The sequence below is a fragment of the Pteropus medius genome, unplaced genomic scaffold, assembly GCF_902729225.1.
Source record: "Pteropus medius unplaced genomic scaffold, Ma_sr-lr_union100, whole genome shotgun sequence".
Taxonomy (NCBI): Eukaryota; Metazoa; Chordata; class Mammalia; order Chiroptera; family Pteropodidae; genus Pteropus; species Pteropus medius.
In genome coordinates this window covers 8,398,919-8,418,462 of record NW_024356249.1, presented here as the reverse complement: position 1 = coordinate 8,418,462, position 19,544 = coordinate 8,398,919, and the positions used below count along the sequence as shown (strand labels likewise).

At 31.8% G+C, this 19,544-nt stretch overlaps 1 protein-coding gene across 3 annotated transcripts in view; it reads left to right on the top strand.

Annotated features, from left to right (window-relative positions):
* Nucleotides 1-19,544, top strand: part of MKLN1 (muskelin 1) — a 291,211-nt gene that overhangs the window by 192,282 nt on the left and 79,385 nt on the right. For 2 of the 3 annotated variants that reach the window (XM_039860791.1, XM_039860790.1), the window contains 4 exons: nt 2,699-2,808; nt 5,458-5,650; nt 16,199-16,276; nt 18,384-18,449. In XM_039860791.1, the coding sequence (XP_039716725.1) occupies nt 2,699-2,808; nt 5,458-5,650; nt 16,199-16,276; nt 18,384-18,449 (447 nt within the window). Of the gene's footprint in view, nt 1-2,698; nt 2,809-5,454; nt 5,651-16,198; nt 16,277-18,383; nt 18,450-19,544 lie in introns of all 3 variants that reach the window. The other variant, XM_039860792.1, reaches the window with a different exon arrangement.

Here is a 19,544-nt window from a genome sequence, read left to right as displayed (position 1 = left end):
TGTTGTTTGCATATTTAAACTGAGAAATCCGTATTAAACATCTCAGGAATCCTTCATATATTCTGATGACTGGTGGCTACTGCCTGTGTCTGTCTTCATTCACACAGCTTCCTTTAGATGACAGGATGGGAAAGCATCTGTTACATCTTAGCTCCTCATTAAGTCTGATATGCCAAAAAAGAGCTGTGGACTTGGAAATTAGTAACCCTGATGTCAGATATGGTTGACATTCTGTTTTGATATCTAATCAAAATTTGACAAGTGTTAGTTTCTTAAAGGTAATTGCATTATTCACTTTGAACTATACCAGTGTATATTAAAGTCTGTTTGCCTGTCTTTGAGTTCATCTTTTATCTGTGCATGGTTTTGTGACATCATTTATTGGTCATTTAGAAAATATGATTCACTGAGTTATACAGGTCTTCCAAATGTTAAAACATTTCATTATATAATATTTTTAAAAAGCACATTCATTAACATCACCACGAATATCATCAGAAAAGTCTTAAGTATTAGGAAGTAGTTAAGCTCACAGCAGCAGTGGATACCAGTTTTCCAAAATTCTAATTTTCCTTTGAAAGCTTGAATTTTATCTTTGGCAACAAATAGTTGTTTTCCTTGAAACGACAGGTAAATAAATGTCTGGCAAATACCCAAAGCTAAATCATCATAATGGTCTTTCTTTAAAAAAAAAAAAAAAAATTCTGTAGGGGTGGGCGGGGACAAATGGCTCTTTCAGCACACAGTTCTAACAATTGTACAGGTCCTTTTCTCTGCAATAACCATCATGCTTCGGGATGCAGCAAAAGTGCTTTATTTGTACTTCTCATTGTGTCACACAGAATATTAAAAAAGATGTGTATTTAATGATAGAGCTTTATTAAGATTAGCTTTTACTGCATCAGGGAATTCATAAATGAATTCTTTTTTTTTTTAACTGCAAGTGTGTGATGATAAAAAATACAGTGCATTAGGTGTTGTTGTATGGAATACTGGTACACTTCTGTGCTGCTACTTTTTGTGACTACCAAGGTGCCAGCAGTTTTATTCATCATTGCCTTTACACCATGAGTATAAATGTTAGTGCACTAAAAATAAATGCTGATAAAGTCCTAGTTTTATTATGAAAAATAGTTGTGACTACATGAGACCTCCTGAAAGTATTTTTGGAAATACCCAGGAGCCTGTGGATCCCATGTTAAAAACCTCTCGTTTATTTTGTCACTACTGATGTAAAATGTTACCTCATCCTATGTCAGATTCCTCTGAATCCCTAAGAGAGTTTTGGATGTACTCTCCTCCAGTGATTACTTTCCTTTTCCTTCACTAATACCAAACTTATAATTGCTGTACCTTTTTAGTACGTTAATTTTCTTATTTTTATTATTTTGTGTATTCTTGCATTACTTTTCAGATAAGCTGGTTCAGTTACATGTCAAGAAAACAATGGATATATACCATTGGAATTTTGATTGCGATTATATTAAAATTATAATTAATTTGAGGGGAATTGACATGTTTACAAAATCGATTTTTCCCATCTAGGCACATAGTATGTTTTTTCATTTATTCAGTTAAGTTAAATTTTATATTTTCTTAAATAGATCTTGCATATTTTAAAGTATATTCTGAGATATTTTAAGCTGTCTTCACTATTATAAAGGGGCCTTTTTTCATTATATTTTCCAGTTGGTTATTATAGGTGTAAGGAGGTTGAGTTTTATATGTTTACCTTGCATACACATTTTTAAAAAGTTTTTCAGTTGAATCTTTTGAATTTTTTAAGTAGGTAGCAATGTCGTTTCAAATGAGAATAGTTTTTCTTACTTTGCATTTCCCCCCTTATTGCACTGGCTAAGATTTCCCATATAGTACTGCGTAGTAGTGATATTGGGCCTCTTTGTCTTGTTCCTGACTTGAGTGGCAATACTCAACGTTTCTCCATTAGGTTTAATTTTTGAGGTTTTTGATACTTAAAATCTAGGAAAGGAAGTTTTTTTATGCCTTCTATTTCTTACATATTAAGAGTTTTTTAATGACTAGAAAGTACATTTTATTAGCATGATTTAAGATCATCACATTCATTTATCTTTTTCTTAATGTTGTGAATTATTTTAATATAGCTCCGATTATTGAACCATCCTTCTATTCCTGGAACGAATTCTATTTAGTTTCAGTGAAAACCTGGTAGAATTTTTTGCACTTAAAAATTTTTTTTGAATATAAATTCGTAGCTGAGATTGGCCTTAAATCCTTTTTCTTCTAGTTTTATTTTTAGGATTATGTTACTTTGATAAGTAGTTGAACTTTGAATCTCTTTCTGTGTTCCAATGTAGTTTAAATTATATAGTAATTATTTGTTTCTTGTGGGTGTGATAAAATTTGCCTGCTAAAATCTTCTAGCCCTAGCCCCATTCCCATTTAGGGGGTGGGGTAGGGGGATATATAAGTGACCACTTTGAATTTATCTTGCAATGTTTTTATAATTAAGGATACTTCATGGTGGCGTGGATCATGTTTCTTTTTGCCACTGTAGCCCTGGCACCTAATAGTTCAGTGCTAGGCATATAGAAAGTGTTCAGAAAATTTGTTGAATGGATCTTAGTAGGCTTGAATAGTGATTTTACTGTACTAAAGTTTTATTTGAACTATGTTAATTTTTTTTCTTTTTCTTTTCTTTGTTTTTTTCTTCTCAAAGTTCCACTCTTATCCTGGGGACCCAGCTTTAACTTTAGCATCTGGTATGTTGAACTTAGTGGCATTGATGATCCTGATGTAGTACAACCCTGTCTCAACTGGTATAGCAAGGTAGGACTGTATTTTTAAATCCCAATTTTATATTTTTAATAATGGTAAAGGGAGAATTGTGTCAGTTTCTTGTCTTCATTGAGAATAATTTAAAATATTGAGAATAGTGATAATTACTATTACTAATCAACATTTATTAAGCATTTACACTCTGCCAGCTTTTAAGCAATCTTTATAACTTATTTAATCATAACCACTCTATTTGATTGGTATAGTCATTAACCCCATTTTACAGATGATAAAATGAAGCACTGAGAAGTTAAGGGTTTTGCCTAAGTTCACACAGTTACAAATGTTCAAGACAGTATGTAAACTCAGGCAGTCTGGCTCCAGTGTCTGCCATTATAGTATTATACACATCTGACCCTGAGTTTTGTTTTTAAGCTATATTGATAGAAATATTTAAACACAGTTTTTAGTAGGGATAGATATGGTTCTAAATGGCTTTTATAATACATTCATCCATTATATTTGCGTTGATTAAAATAAGAATGTTTATTTTTCCTTTTAGAGAACTTAAAATAGTTTTTATAAATATTGTGCTTACAGGAAGAATAAAAATTGTATTTAACAATTTTATTCATAGGTCATTTTGTGCAATAGTTGCAGCCTGAAAAATGTGAGTTTAAATTATTGAGAAATAGGTCTTTTGGTTTTTTGAACACCTTTTATGCTTCATTTTTGTTTTTAATACATGTTAATTTGACTCTTGGCTAATATTTTTTAAAGGTGGGACTCTCTTCCATGTTAAGAAGGTGATAAAGCTTAGTCAAATTACCAGTTTCTGATATTTTTATTTGCAAGTGGGGTAAACTGATATACTCTTAGGAGATTGGGAAGCATTGTAGATTTTTTCCTAAGGCTTTTTTGTATGGAATTTCAGCTCTTTTTCTGGTCAGCTTAATTGAACTTTTTCTTTGACTAATTTGTTTTTTGCATTTGATTATATTCAATTTAAAATAGACCCTGACTTTCAGTATTTTCTGTATTTTTCATAATTGTGGGATTTCTTATAAGTTCTTGCAAGGCAGAGGTGATATTTTTAAACATTAAAAATCACCTTCGCGGTGTTATGTACATAATTGATAGTATATGCTTAAAATTTCTAAATGTGGTTCTTTAAAAAAAAGGATTTAGCTCCTCTGATAGTTGAATAAAATGTTCCCTTTAGTTTATGATATGTATGTGTTAATATACTCACACAAATCTCTTGATATTGCAGGAAGTTGTAAACTTCACTTCTTTCTCCAACACTGTAGAGAGATTGTATTTGAGAACTTAAAATTGTTCAACCACGTTTCACTTTTCAAGTTTTCTATATTTCTTATGAACCTCTAGGAATTAAAGTCTTTACACTCTTTGAGTTTCAATCTTTTTTGAAGCATTAAAATTCTATTACTTCATAAATCCTCTCCTACTATGTATCCATATACAGCCTGATAGGAAATATAAAACGTGAATGTGATTCAGACTCCTAAAGTTTAAATAATTGAAAAGGTATTACTGTTTAATATTGTTCTGGATAGTTATGATAAATCTTTATTTATAGGCCAGTGGTAAGAAACTAATAATGTAAAATTAGTTTGGGTATAAGATCATTTTTTTTTTTTTTTGTTACTTGATAAACATTTTGGTTAACTATAGTGTTTAAGGAAAAGTGTTTCGATAACCTTATTAATAAAAAAAAATCAGCCAGCTGTAAACTGCTGATCTGTTTCAAGTCTTGTAAATCTCCCTAAAAGATAATATTTTATTTTCTTGCCTTATTAAAGGATATTGCTTACAAGTAAATCATATTTTTGTTTGGTTTTCATGTATTGCTTCTGTGTCAATTTATTTTGTTAATCCTTATTTATAAATTTGCGCAAATCTCATAACATATTCTTGAAGTTAACTAATTTTTAAATTTTTAAAAAATTCTCTGTATGAGCTTGTATTTTTGGCATCATCCTGTTAGGGGAAGGAGTTAGTAGTAGTAGTAAATTGAACATTCCTCTTTTTGGATTCTATTTAATTGAGATTTTTACTTATTGCTATTTAATAGATGGAGTAGCCTAGGTTTAGAAAAAAATTATTAAATTTAAATATCTCTTTCTGATGACTTTGAGTCATAAAACCTGTTTGTGAATTTGAAATACATAAATATTTGATATTTATCATTCAAGTGATACTAAGAACCATGAACAAAAAGCATAATATAATTTATATACATTATTAATGGTTTCTGTGCTTTCAGTACCAACATTGTAATCTGATTAGTAAAAGCTATGGAAGTTACAATTTTTACAGTCTTTAGTGGACTTTGATAAATAGTTTTTCAAAAGCTTTTCTTGAAAGTTGAGTTTCTAGGTCTGTTCTCATTTTTTTATTTTTTCATCTTTATGAAATATATACGTGTGTATATGTATATATATATCTTCATGTGTTTCATATCTTTCTGCTACGTACTTTGTAACCTTTGGCAAGTTATTACAATTGACTAAGCTTCAGTTTTGCCATTTAAAAGTGAAAATAATCATGACACTAATGAATAGGGCTAGTATAGTGCTTAGCACATCGTAAATGCTCACTTTAAGTTGTCACTTAATATTTCCAATAGTAATAACTAAGCAGATCTCTTCTTTTCATATTTTTCTTGTGTTCCAGTAGTACCGTGAACAGGAAGCCATTCGCCTTTGCCTGAAACACTTTAGACAACACAATTATACCGAAGCCTTTGAATCACTGCAAAAGAAAACCAAGATTGCCCTGGAACATCCCATGCTAACAGACCTGCATGACAAACTGGTGTTGAAGGGTGATTTTGATGCTTGTGAAGAGCTGATTGAAAAAGCTGTAAATGGTATGTTATAAATACATAAATTTTGATTAGGGTGATTTCAAATATATGCACAAAACAGTTTTTAAAAAAGAATGTAGGATTATGCCAGTTATTAGTTTCCCTTTTTTTTTCCTTCCTTGTCTTTTCACTCTGTAACAACTGTTAGTTAGCTCCTTGGATTAGAGATTTAATCAGAGAAGTTCCCCCCCGCCAAAAAAAAAGAAAGAAAAAAGAAGGGTTCATAATGTAATAAGACTTGAGAAAACAAATTCTTTGAACTCACATATCTAAATCTAATTGATCATCTTGGGAAACCATGCACTTAGGAATGCTAACATTGACTAGGACTAAACCATGTTAGAAAAAGGCTTTTAATGTTACTTGTAGTATTAGTGGTCTCTTCTTTTACATATTTTTGTTAACAGCAAATTGTTATTTTTAAATAATGTAATTTGGGGATTGGGATGGTTGATAAGCCAAACAATGTTTTTAGTAGGCAGTTATAATGAATGACAAAATGTATATTGGAAACATAAGTCAGATGCAATTATGAATGCTACATAATTGTTGATTTTCTTGTGTGGCCTGTAATCTGGTTTTGAAAGGTAATTGTTTTGGATGATGACACCCATTTGAATATTTAGAGTCTGATATGTCTTGTTATTTAAAAAAGGATCTCTGTTGTCGCTTTATAGAATGGCATCCTTTTAAAAAACCTCCCACGGTGATTTTCATGGTTTCAAAGAACAGAATAGGTTCTTGTGGTTTAATAAAAAAATATTTTGTCTTTGTCCAATTCCTGGCACACTGCTCTTAAAATCTCTGGAATATGTGGAGGAATAAGAATGTCTTTTGTATGCTGAGATAACTGGTCCCTAGATGGCTTCAAATCTCCAGAAAGACCAAACCATATGATTAAGAGGGCTAGAACTTCAGTTCCCTCATACTTCACCCCACTCCCAATCTGAGTAGTGGAGAGGGGTCAGAGATTGAGTTCAGTTACCAATGGCTGATGTTTTAATCAATCATGTCTACATAATAGAACCTTCCCCCAAAGCCCTAAACAGTAGGGTTCAGAGAGATTCCAGTTTGGTGAACATTTCTGGGTACTGGGAGAGTGGTATGCCTAGAGAGGGCATGGAACGTGTGTGTACACACACACGCGCGCGCACACATGCACGCACGCACACACATACATCCACCCACCTTGCCCACCAGTACCTTGCTGTATGCCTTTTTTCCATTTGGCTCTTCCTAAGTTGTATCCTTTATAATTAACCAATAAGAATAAGTAAAGCACTGTCTCGAATTCTGTGATCACTCTACTGAATTATGAACCTGAGGAGGGTTGTGGGAGCCCCTGATTTATTAGCTGGTAGGTTAAGAAGTGTGGGTGTTCCAGGACTTGTGCTTGGCATCTGAAATGGGATTGTCGTTTAGAACTGAGCCCTGTAACTTGTGGAATCAGGTGCTAACTCCAGATAGATAGTGTCAGAATTGAATTGAATTGTTGGATACTTGGTTGGTGTCAGGGAACTGGAGAAATGGTTGATGTAAAACCCTATGCATTTGATGTCAGAAGCAATTGTGAGTAAAAACAGCCTAGTGCTCAATATAAAACTTGTAGAATGAAATTTGGTGAATCATTTTATAGAAAGAAAGAATAATAGACTTTCTCAATGCTCTGCTTTCATATATTTTAATCTTATCACTGTTTCCATCTAGTATTATTAGGTACTCATTTATTAGATATTTAAATTTTATAAATTTAAAGTTAACTTAAAATATTTGCTTCTAGCTCTGATGAGTTATAATAACAAACCTGCCTCTCAGCTTGTACATTGTTACTGCTTATTTCATTGGTAATATTTGCAAATAAATGGCTATATTTGAAATAGAGTATACAATGAAATATAAGCAGATAGAATATATATGATAATCTCTTCCCAAACCATTAAAATACCACCAGTGAAAGTATATATTTATGTATGTATACCATCTTGAAGAATGAATTCTATACATTTTTTACCCTTATGAGAGTTAGAAAAGCACAAGTAATTTTATGGCATTTTTGTTTCAAATCTTTAAGGCGTGTAATATTTTGTTAAGGTAAATAACAATAACAGCAACAAACCACCGACAACTTAATGTAAGTAGGCTAAAAACAGCTATATTTTAAAACTGTCTTTTCAGCAATATATTCATTTAAAAGAATTTGTTAAAATCCCATCTAATTCTGATACTACAGAGACTTATCCTCTGGCTCTAGGAAGGAACCAAGTTATATTGGTAGTAACTCTACTCTTGAGACTTAGAGCCAAATCGTATTTTTTGTGCTCCTCAATTGGCCTGTAACAGTGTTTAATTAATAAACATTCCTTCCAGGGTTGTTCAGTTTGCTGCTGACTTCACTGATGATAATTTGTTGGACAAATAAGGAAGTAAACACTGCAGAGTTTTTGGCCTCTGTTCCATTAAAAACATAGCGGAGAAGGGCAAGGAGTTCCTGCTTGCTAAATAGGAAAGTCTAAGGAATCAAAATCATCTTCCATCAAGCATCTTATAACGGAAGAACAAAAATTACTTTTAGTATATGTGATATATTACTCCGCTCTTCAAATATGGTCTATATTTTAAGAAAGTGTCTCTAATAGGCTTCCTATTTGCCTAGAAACATCTCTACATTTACATTTAACTTAATTAAAGGTCGTTCTTGAGCCAGTCATTGCTACTTCCTCTCTGACAATGTCAGGGAAAAAAAGGTAGAATCCAGTGAAGATGGACAAAAGTCATCACCCAGGAACAGGAAGTTCTCAAAGAAATCCTCCCTTTGCAGTGTTTATTTCCTATGAAATAAAAGTTTACTTTTGTGAGATAAGGATAGGATAAAGTTTAATTGTTTAATGAGTAGTAACACTCCAACAGGCTGACTAGTTCCAGTGTTTCTTAAAGTTTCAACTTGACGTCTTTATCTCCTTTCATCTCTCCTCTTTTACTTCCTTTAACCCTCCCTCCCTCTTCCCCTCTTCTTTTTTCTTCCTTTCTCTTGCCCCCCTTTTATCTGTCCCTTCTCACCCCTTGGTTTATGCAGTGATTGTTAATTATATGGTAGGCCTATTTTCCTCTTTAAGTTTTTTAAGTGAGATCACAAATCTTGTTGGTGTTAACTTTCCTCTTGTGGTGAGGTTTTTAACTCCAAATTTAGTATTATTAATAGCTAAAGGGCTATTTATATTCTGTATTTCTATTTGAGTGATCATTGGTAGTTAGTTTGTGTCTGTTGAGGACTATGCTCATTTCATCTAAGTTGGTGAATTTATTGGCATAATTCATAATATTCCGTTATTATCCTTTTAATACCTTTATGTCATATCTTATTCTTGACATTGGTAAGTTTTTTTTCCCTTAGTATTCTGGCTAGAGATCTGTTAATTTTATTTTAAGAAAACAGCTTTTGATTTCTTTGTTTTGTCTTGTCTTTCTTTTTGTCTTTTTCTGTTTCTTTCTATTTCATTGATTTCTGCCTTTATTATTTTTTTCTACATGCTTTGGTTTTAATTTGCTTTTTTCCAGTTTTTTAAAATGAAAACTGAGCCCCTTTATTTGAGGTATTTTTCTAAGGTAGGCATTTGATGTCGAGTTTCCCTCTAAGCACTGTATTGTCTCTATAACACGAATTTTGCTATGCTGCGTTTTCATTTTTGTTCAGTTTTAAATACTTATGTATAAAGACACATTTTTATTTCTAACACTTAGACCTTTCTACCCTTGTGTTTAATCTTTTGACCAGGATACTTAGTACAAGGTTGAGGTACATAGTGATAACAGATTTTCTTATATAGTTCATGATGTCAAAAGAAATGCTTTCAACATTTCATTGTTACATATGATTTTAGATCGGGGTTTTTTGGAAATCCTATATCAGATTCCTAGATTGCTAAGAGTTTACGGTATAAATGGATATTGAATTTTACCACTTTTTCTCTACCTTTTATGATTCGATTTTTTTCCTACTTTATTAATATGTGAAATAGTGATTGATTTTCTGATGTTAAACTTCAGTATTCTTAGCTTTGTCATATATTCTGCTGTATTTTGGATGTAGATTGACTAATGTTTTGTTATAATTCTTTCAGCTATTTTCGTTAGTAAGATTGGCCTTGAAATTTTCTTTATCTTACCTTCTCAGGTTTAGTATCATTGTTAGGCTAATCTCACACAAATGGTTGAGGAGTTAACCTTTTTTTCCTGTGCTCTGAATATATGTAAGATTTGAATTATTTCTTTCTCATCTGCTTGGTAGAACTTACCATTTAGCTCTCTGTGCTTTGAATTTGCTTGGCCATCTCTTTCAAGATAGCTTCTTTTATTTTTTCCATACCGCAGTTGCTTCCCCTTCTCTTAACGCCTGTTAGCCTTTTTGTCATATGTCTCATTTTGGGCATAAAAGATTATTAGTTTTCTGCCAAGTATAGCTTTAAATATTACATAATTATCATTGTCATAGCTAACATGTATTTGAGGGCTTTACAATGTGCATTTGCTCTTCTAAACCCTACATGTGAATTAATTTATTTCTCATACATATCTCCTTAGGTGGTAAGTATTGTTGTTATCCCCATTTAATAAATGAAAATGATTAGGCAGTTTGCCTCGCTAGAAAGTGGCAGAGCTAAGATTTAAATCCATACTCTTTATCACTATGCTTTACTGTCCTAGTAAATATTTTCTGGCTCTATTATTTATTATTGTACTATAAACTGCCATCATTTATATATTTCTCTTCAGAATTTGAACCAACTGCTGAAATGCATTTTTATTTTTTTAAATTTGTTTTACCCAGCCATTATTATTCTTGAATTATCAAAAAAGCTAATTTTCTCCTATACACATTATTTACCTATAAGTGAATTGTTAATTTTTCTTTTCAATGTAGTCTCTTTCGGTTAGAAATCAGTTTGATAGAGGTTTGGGTATAGGCAGCAGTACTGTAATTTATTCTTTTTTCTTTTTTGGATCTTGGATGAGATTCGAACATTATTTTTTTCTTTGAATAAAAGCTTCCTTCCTAAGTGTCATTTTTTAATCATGTACTTTTTAAGATAATATTCACTATTGGAAATAAGAACAGCTTGTGCCTACTTAGGACTGTGTGAAATGTGTTTATTTATAATAGTCATAATCATAGGATAAAAATGAGCTAGTATTGGACCTGGACCTGGAGACTTCAAATAGTTTTAAAATTGTTAGTGTGCTTTCTCCTAAGTGATATTTTCATTTCCTTTTCATAGTTTTACTTTTATCAGACCCTTATGATTTTTGAATTTTTGTCAAAAGTGGACATATAGAAATATTAACTGCCTGACTTCCTCTCTTTAAAACATAGAATTCTTAAAATGTAGATAGTTCACAGGCATGTTTAAATGCCTTACTTTTTAATTTGGTTTTGAGACTTTCAAAACAGTGTAATAGGTATTGTCATGCTTTTGTAGATGAGAATGTCATTGTCTCAATAGAGCCTAAATTTTTTTGCCAAATCACATAGAATATCTACAAGTAAGCATATCAAAACAAAAGCAAGACCATTGCTTTTATTAGCAAAGACCTTATTAGCAAGACCTTTCAAGAATTAGAAATATAGGGAACATGGTGATATTATTTGGAATGCAGAGGTGTCAATTTTTAATGTTTTTAGATCTCGAATGGGAGTTCTTTTACATTAAAACAAGATACCGAAAGCAATGTACTTTAAAAAAATATTTACCCCGTTTTAATGTTTGCAGTATTTTTGTTGATTACCTCAAAGGACTTCAAGCTTATGACTTTTCGATTTCTAAAAATTAAACTTGTTCTTTAGCATGCCTCTTATGGGTTTGAAACAGAATTTACTGTTTACCAAAGCCTCAGTAAGTAGTTTTGTTGCTACTTTTCTTTTGGAAGGTATAAAAGAAGATTCTTAAGCATGTTATTTTATTGAAAATAACCATTAAATATAACCTCCTCCATTTCTGATCTGGGCTATTTATTGATGACCCAGGTTCCCTGGCAAAAGGCATAATATATTTTAGAGTAGATAAAATGAGGTCATCTTTAATTCATCTTGTTTCTCTGTAAAGTGCAACACAGTTTTTTGTTTTTTGTGTTTTTTTTTTAGTCTATATAATATTTTTTGTTTGGAGCAGTTAGATGATTTAATATTATAGAATGAAATGTCAAAAAGGTAATAATGGAGTTGGTTAGTTGTAGTGTAGAAAGATATGAGAGGGCTGGAAATGATGTTTCTAGCTTTTGTGTTTTATGTGAAACCGTGATTTCTCCAAAAGAGGAGGTGTTTTGTTTAGTTTTTGTTCTTGTTTTTTGGTAGAACAGCTAGCTTCACAAACTGGCCTTTGCTTATATGGAACCACTTCCAGCTAGCAGGAATGCTTCTGGTAAGTAATCTGGAGTAGTGGCAACCCAGTGTGTTGGAGAAGAAACAAAACGTGAAAAGTAAACTTTAGCCATAGAAGCCCAGTGTCTTTATTTACAAGAGGGATTACATTTTTTCCTTTAAATCATAAATGATGTATTTCAACAACTTTGGTTGTACTGTTTTTTTATTTTATTGAGTTTGTTTAATCTTATGATAGAATGATCTGGTATGGTGAATTTTGTTTCCCAAAGTGTTGCTTCTTTTCATGTTATTGAATAGATAAATTTTGCCATGTGTATTATAGTGTATTATCTTAGATTGCAATTTAAAAACTAGCCTGTTATATGTGTGTTAGTCTATGTGTGTATCTATATTTACATACAGTCTATGAAGAGTTGAAAAAGTTTTGGACTTTGAAATTGGGCTTTGTACCTTTTTCTTTAGATTTCTTGGGCATGTTATTTAACTTCTCTGCACCTTGATTTTCTCATCTTTTCAGTAATTAATAATGACCATAGCATGAGGTTTATTTTAAGTAGTAACTGTGTAAACTTTTGTGATATCTTACTTAGTAAAAGTCAATTCTTTATTCTTTGGTTAGATCTTTTTAAAAGTTATTTCCAGATTTGATGCTATGTCTTAAATAGTTTTATTCAGGTTTTCTAATGGTCTCCACAGAAGAATTAGAGATATCAAAGAGAATTATGTAACTTTTAGACTGGTGGAGACAAAAGGAATTTGTTAGGGAAAGAGGGAGCCAATTAAAAAGTTCCCAAAACTGTTTTTTAAAACGTTTGCTTGACGACTCTTTGTGAAGTGGTGTGGCTTGTCAGGGTTTCATTATGTATTAGGAATATGCTCTCTTGGAAGTAGGACTTTTATGAGAAGTTTGTTTAAATTTAAGGAACTTAATAACATCAAGATGACTCAAAGGAACTGTCAACCAGCCAATGGCTAGGAAAGTTTCCTACACCTTGCCTTTTTTTTTTTCCTTATTTTAAGTATTTATTGTATACTGAGCATCTTTGATGCTGTTCTGTTAACTATCATTATTCAAGAGAAGATTAATTTTATCTTCCTAGAGCAAGATTGTTGTAGTTTCTAATATTTTACATTTGGAATACTTAATTTTTTAAATTTCGGAAGTAATAACTCTGCAAACCTGATTATAAATCTTGGGGCATATTTGGCTCTCTTTTTCATTGTTAAAAACAAGCAAATGTCAATGTCCAAAGCACTGCCTGTAGAAGTATGGACGTGTCTAGTGAGCTGTGAAGAATAGACATTTCAGGGTTAACAAAGGATGTGAAAATGGCTTATGTTGGTATAACAATATGTTATAAAGTTCTCCCAAGATTTAAAAAATAGTTCCATATATCTAGTTGTTTTGTGGCTTTCCTTCTGGTAATTATAGTGCTCAGTGTAAAAAATTGGAAAAACAGAAAAGTGCAACGAAGAAATCCTCAAATCAACAGTCACCCTAATCCTGCCAACCCAAGAAAATCACTTTTAACCTTTTGGTATATGTCAGTGTTGTTGTTGTTGTTGTTTCCATCTGTGTCTGTGTTAACAAAATTATTTTATAAAAATTATGTAATGCTTGAGAGTTTGCTTTTTTGAAAATTACTGACAGTATTTTCTTAGGACAGTTGTGTTTCATAGAAGAAAATAATATGAAGATCTTGATGAGTAGAGTATTTGTAAGCTTTTCAGGTTAGTTAAGAGTGGGGCTAGAAGAATTGGTTGAAAAAGGAGTTAGAGACTTTAATTTTACCTGTGGTGTTCAGAATGACTTATGATCCAGGGTGGGGTCCTTTTTCTAATTTGAACTGTTTCTGGGATCACTGCTTTAGGAACTCTTAGAATTTTCCCCAGTGAGATTGTGATATGTCTTTCAGAGCAGTCACAGAAGGCTTAGGGGGAAAGAGAAGATACTTTCCTAAGATGAACATAAAGTGGAATCAACTGGACACATGTAGTTCCAGTAAATATATTGGTTCTAACAATGGTGAAATTCTTGTATGCCTGAATTTGGAAGAAACCTCAGGCCTTATCCAACTCTTAAACACCAATTCTACTGAAAAAGAATGTACCTGATTTTTCAAAAGTCATGTAACTAATTAATTAGTATGGGAGATTTAGGTAATGTGGCAATTGATTACTATTAAAAAATGTATAATGTATTACTTTTCCAATTTTCTCTAATTTTGCTTTGTATTTTTCATGTTTGTAGCTTTCTTATCTCCCTTAGTTTTCTGCTCATTTTTATATAGTCTCATACTTTTTCTCTCCTCTTCAGTTAGCCATTATGTAGAATTAGTGTATATTTTAAAATCATTGTCTTTATTGAATAATTTTATCTTCTCTGTTCAAGGTTTTATAAAAAGGATTATTTAACTTTTATGTGCCTTTCCCAAAACTGAATAAAATTTAATTAGTTTTATTTCTATGTAATTCTAAATTTAGGATTAATATTTTTACTATCATCTTTACTACTAATAGGAGCCCCACAATATTGTATCTGAAGAAAGGATTTCCAGCTCTTGTAATGGGGGAAGAGTATTAGAGTAAGCTATATGGGGCCATAATTGTCAGAAAGGCCCATTGGAAGTAAATTATATGTAATAGCAAAACTCTCACTAAAATAAGTTGTGAATCTACTTGTTCCCTTTACTTTAACAACTAAAAAATAAATGCTAATTTTATATTTTAAAAGGAGAGAAGTATATTAGAACTCGCTCTTTATAAGAATTTTGAAAAGGCCCAAAAGCAAAGAGAAACTGGGTGCGTGTATAAATGGAAGTTTCCAGTTAAAGCCATCTGAAAAGCCATCTGAAAAGACTTGAAAACGGAAGGGTGTGGTTACAATTGAGCTTCATAATTACCCAGAAAAGAAAAAGATTAGGGAGATTTCTGCCGATTATACAAGTCACAGAGAACAGTTTTAATAAATCCTTCTGAAAAGTATTTGCTTTCAATGACTAAACGAATCAAAAGGGAAAACCTTTATTCATATTGAAATCAGTCAAATGAAATAATCTATAGTAAAAGTAACTTTATAAATTATAATATATTTGGGGTTATGTAAAAGAAAACCCTAGTTTAAAAAATAAGTAAATGTTATTATATCATATATAGAAGTTAGAAGTCTAGAGTTAGTTTTCATGGTTGGTTGATTCAGTGATCCAATTTCTTTATCTCTGTCTACTCTGTCATCATTATAGAATTGATTTCATTCTCATACCTCTTACTAATTGGCTGTATGTAGCTGGTGTGTACATTGCATACAAATATGAAAATTTTTAGAGGAATAAAAGTAAATTTTTCTTCTCTGTCCATTTAGAAGTAAGGAAACATTTCCTAGAAGTTCCCCCAGAAGATCCTCCTGTTTCATTAGCCAGAGTTGTGTTCCATACCAACTAATTGTTGTTGAGGGGTATGGGATTAGGGCTTGATAATTATTTGGGGTAGAATGGTTTTATGTGGGGAGTTCAGTATCTATGACCATTGTAGTAACTAGTGTAACAACTCCTTAAGAAGTAGATTAAGAATTCATTGATGAAACAAATTCACGAGTAGGTAAAGCATAAACATGAGTCCCAGCCTCACCACTTAAGAGCTGCATGATTTTAAGTTTCTTAATAACTCTGAATACACATTGATGTATTGATGATAATGCTTAGTTCATAAGGTTGTTTTTAGAATTAAACTAGATAAGAGAGCATGGATTCTAACATTAGTAAGTAGTCAATAAATATTACTATTACTGGTACTTTTGTCTCTGTAATTTTGTACTCAAACTATAAAAATGGAACTTTCACTTCAAAAGATTAGTTTTGTTTTTCTCTGAAGACACAAGAGCCTAAATCAAAATTGTTGGAACTCCCATTTTCTTCTCTAGTAGTGACAAAAACGGGGAAAACATAGTAAGTTTAACCTGAGCTGCCATTAAAACAATTTGTTTCTATGGCTGTGTCAACTAATACTTTCCTGTTTATGTTTGAGGTAACACGAAAACTGAAGTGACATTTTATGAACATGTGCTATTGTATTAATGATATATTAGTAATATCCCTCAATGTAGGCTTCTACATTTTTATCTTTTTTGCTGTAATAAAAAGCATAAGCTGTAATTCTCTCCTTCTTTGATATTTCAGATGGCTTATTCAATCAGTATATCAGTCAACAGGAATATAAGCCACGATGGAGTCAAATCATTCCCAAAAGCACCAAAGGTAAGCCCCACCTTCTAAATGGGGATGCTTTTGCTTTAATGTCAGTTTCATTTTTTTCCCAAGGTAGCTGAAGTTTCACAGTGCCCTGTTAATGAAAAGCAGATATTTAAGGCAAAATGTAGTTTCCTTAACTAGATGGCAGAGTTTATTATATTAAAATTTTCTTTTACACCTTTTTGTTTTACTGCTATAACATAAGGTTGGGCAATTTTTATAGAGAATACCGTCATAAACTGCTTTTATAGAGACACTGTAAAATTATAGGCTATTGTGTTGTAATGCCAAAGTGTTTCTGAAAACCTTAGGGCTTATGAGAAAAGTAGACATGAAGCATATCATTCTAGATGAAACTTTATAACCAGATAATAATAAAAACAAGTGTAGTCATCCTAATAAATATAAATGTCATTAGTATAGTTAAATCGTTATGAGCATTTATATTGAGCATCACAATGAATTTGGAGCTTTAAACCCTGGAGCTCATGCTTCTTTCTTTGACCTGTAGATCCTAGGGGCATTTGCTTCTAATAAAGACTGTTTTAATCAAAATTTAAAGTCTGATCCAGGGCGTAGTCTTCTTCATCAATCCATTTTTCAAAAGGAGGAAGTTTTTGTCGCTTCATCTACACTCACTGCTGTACCAGATGGTTAATGGTGGAAAGTGTAGCAATTCTTGAATGTAACTACTTTCATGAAAGGACGGCAGTTCTATGGATGTACAGTTTTTTTCTTATGGTCTTCATATATTGATTGCTACGGCCGTCTCTTTAATTGTGAGAAATCCTTCCTGTGATCAACATTAATATACTGGAGAAAATTCCTTATGAACTTCCATAATTTCTATGTCATATGAACATTATTTTATCAGTCATGTATGAGGTAATTTTCTTCAAAGAAACAGATAGTATGGCAAACAGCCTGTAATTGTGTATTTGAAAACGAATGGGTTAAATATATAAAATACAAACATACTGACAATGAATTTTAATGTTTTTTAATTCTTTCTTGCGAGTGGCAATACTGACTGATGGGGGAGAAGGAAGAAAAGGACAAAACTTCAATGATAATGAGCTGTAAAATCTAAACCTAGTATTAGAAAGGAGAAAGAATTTGCAGAGAACTGCTGAATGATTAGCTCTTAAATACAGTAGTAATGAAAAGAAGTTTTGCATCCTATTTTCTATACAAAAGAAGTGACATTTCAGTCTTTTTCATAGTAACCCTGTGAAATTTGTGAAAAGTCGTATGTTCCTTATTTTACATAAGAAAGTCGACACAAAAAAAGCTACTAGCAAAGTAATATATTTCAGTTAATGTGAGAGTTATAAAAAGAAAACCTTAGTTTTTCTGCTTTATATCAAGTAAGACATTAGAATCTTGTAACCTACTGAACCATTGATATGAAGCTTTATCTTCATATAAATGAAATAGGATTTTGTATAAAGTAAGATTAGATACTAGTTTAACGATAGTTTTCCTCTATAAAAGCTTAAAATTTTCACTGATATTTAAACCTGCCTATTAAGCTCTGCGATGGAAATAAGAATCAAAGGAAAGCAAATCTTACATTTTCTCAGTCAGTACTCAAATAAAATAGTACATTATGTGGAAATTAATTTCTGAAATATTGGCACAAAGTTAACAGTAAGAAAATTATTATTAATATAAAACAATAATTTCTTAGTTTTCAGTAGCTAGTTTTATGAACTTTAAAATTGCTCAATCTATTAATAAACTATGCCTGGAATATAGACCTGATATCTAACTCTATAATTGTTTTCCACATTCACTTTTTTCGCTCCAGTAGTTGATAGAGTTTTTTTGCCTTAGATTTTTGTAGAATATCCTCTCTCTTTACTGATTTATTTCATCGGTCATAAATACATTGGAAGTAGCTTTCAATTGCATCAGTAACCTGAAAGCAGTTGGGAAACAAAGCAAGATAATTATAAGCGTAGCTATAAGTCATATTTCTTTTGAGTCGTTTTTTAATTCTTAATATCAAAAGAATAAGAGTAAGTGTTATTTTTACTACTTATAAAGTTAACTCTGCTTTTATGGTTATTCTGTGTTATTTCTTTAAAAGACAATATTGTTTATACTTTAGGTGATGGAGAAGATAACCGACCAGGAATGAGAGGGGGCCATCAGATGGTTATTGATGTTCAGTCAGGTGAGGAATACTTGCAATGGAAAGCAAATTCCTTTAAAAATTATGCATTTTAAAATATCAGGAAAATATGAATATACATTTTTTGATTCATTTCAAAGGTTAAATGTCATTGGCCATAACCAAGTAGCAAAGAAGATAGATATTAGCCACAGGTATAATCTCAACTAGGCAGTGGCATGTGACAGAGAGGGTGTTGCACAAATGACATTAGATAACCTAAAAGAAATGTAATGTATAACCCCTTATAGCTCTGTGTATGTGTGTAGTTTTATATGTATTTGATTTTCATAGTAAATTGTGAAATATTTCTGGGTTTTCAGTACATTTATATTTTAATGCTATTAAATGGGAATTGTAGCAATAAAAGAGAATTAAGATGTATCTTTAAAGGGAAAGAATATCAAATTAGGTAGCTTGAGTCGGGGGTCCGCAAACCCTGGGCCAGAAACAGGTACCGGTCAGAGGCCTGGTAGGAACAGGGCCGCACAGCAGGAGGTGGGCGGCAGGCAGGGCAGCGAAGCTTCATCTGTAATTGCAGCTGCTCCCCAGCGCTCACATCACTGCCTCAGCTCCACCTCAGATCATCAGGCATTAGATTCTCACAGGAGCACCGGTCCCTGGTGCCAAAAAGGTTGGGGACTGCTGGCTTAGGTGATAGAGGATCTATTAATTGCTAAACACTGTTCACAAGACTATAAATAATTTGTTTTAGTTATTCTTTGCTTCTTTTAAATTTTATTCTATAACTTTGTATTGAGAGTTTTACTTTGGTTTCTTTAGGCTTAGGACAACTTAAATACCGTTATATTTAGAGATTAATGCTAAAATTATAGTAAGTTTCAAATTACCATCCTGAAAAGGAAATAATACCAAGAATTTAGTATAATTTTACTATATATTATTTGATTTTAGAAAACTACTGCATAGAGTGCCAACATTCATCAAAGTAATATTTTATTTTTTTAATACTCATTTCTGTTCTGTTATGCTGACTCATAGTGCTTCAGGAATAAATAAGTTGTTTTTGTTGACTCACATTATAAAATAATTAAGAGTAAAAATTATTTCAGTGTAGGTAACTTAGGCATTAATATA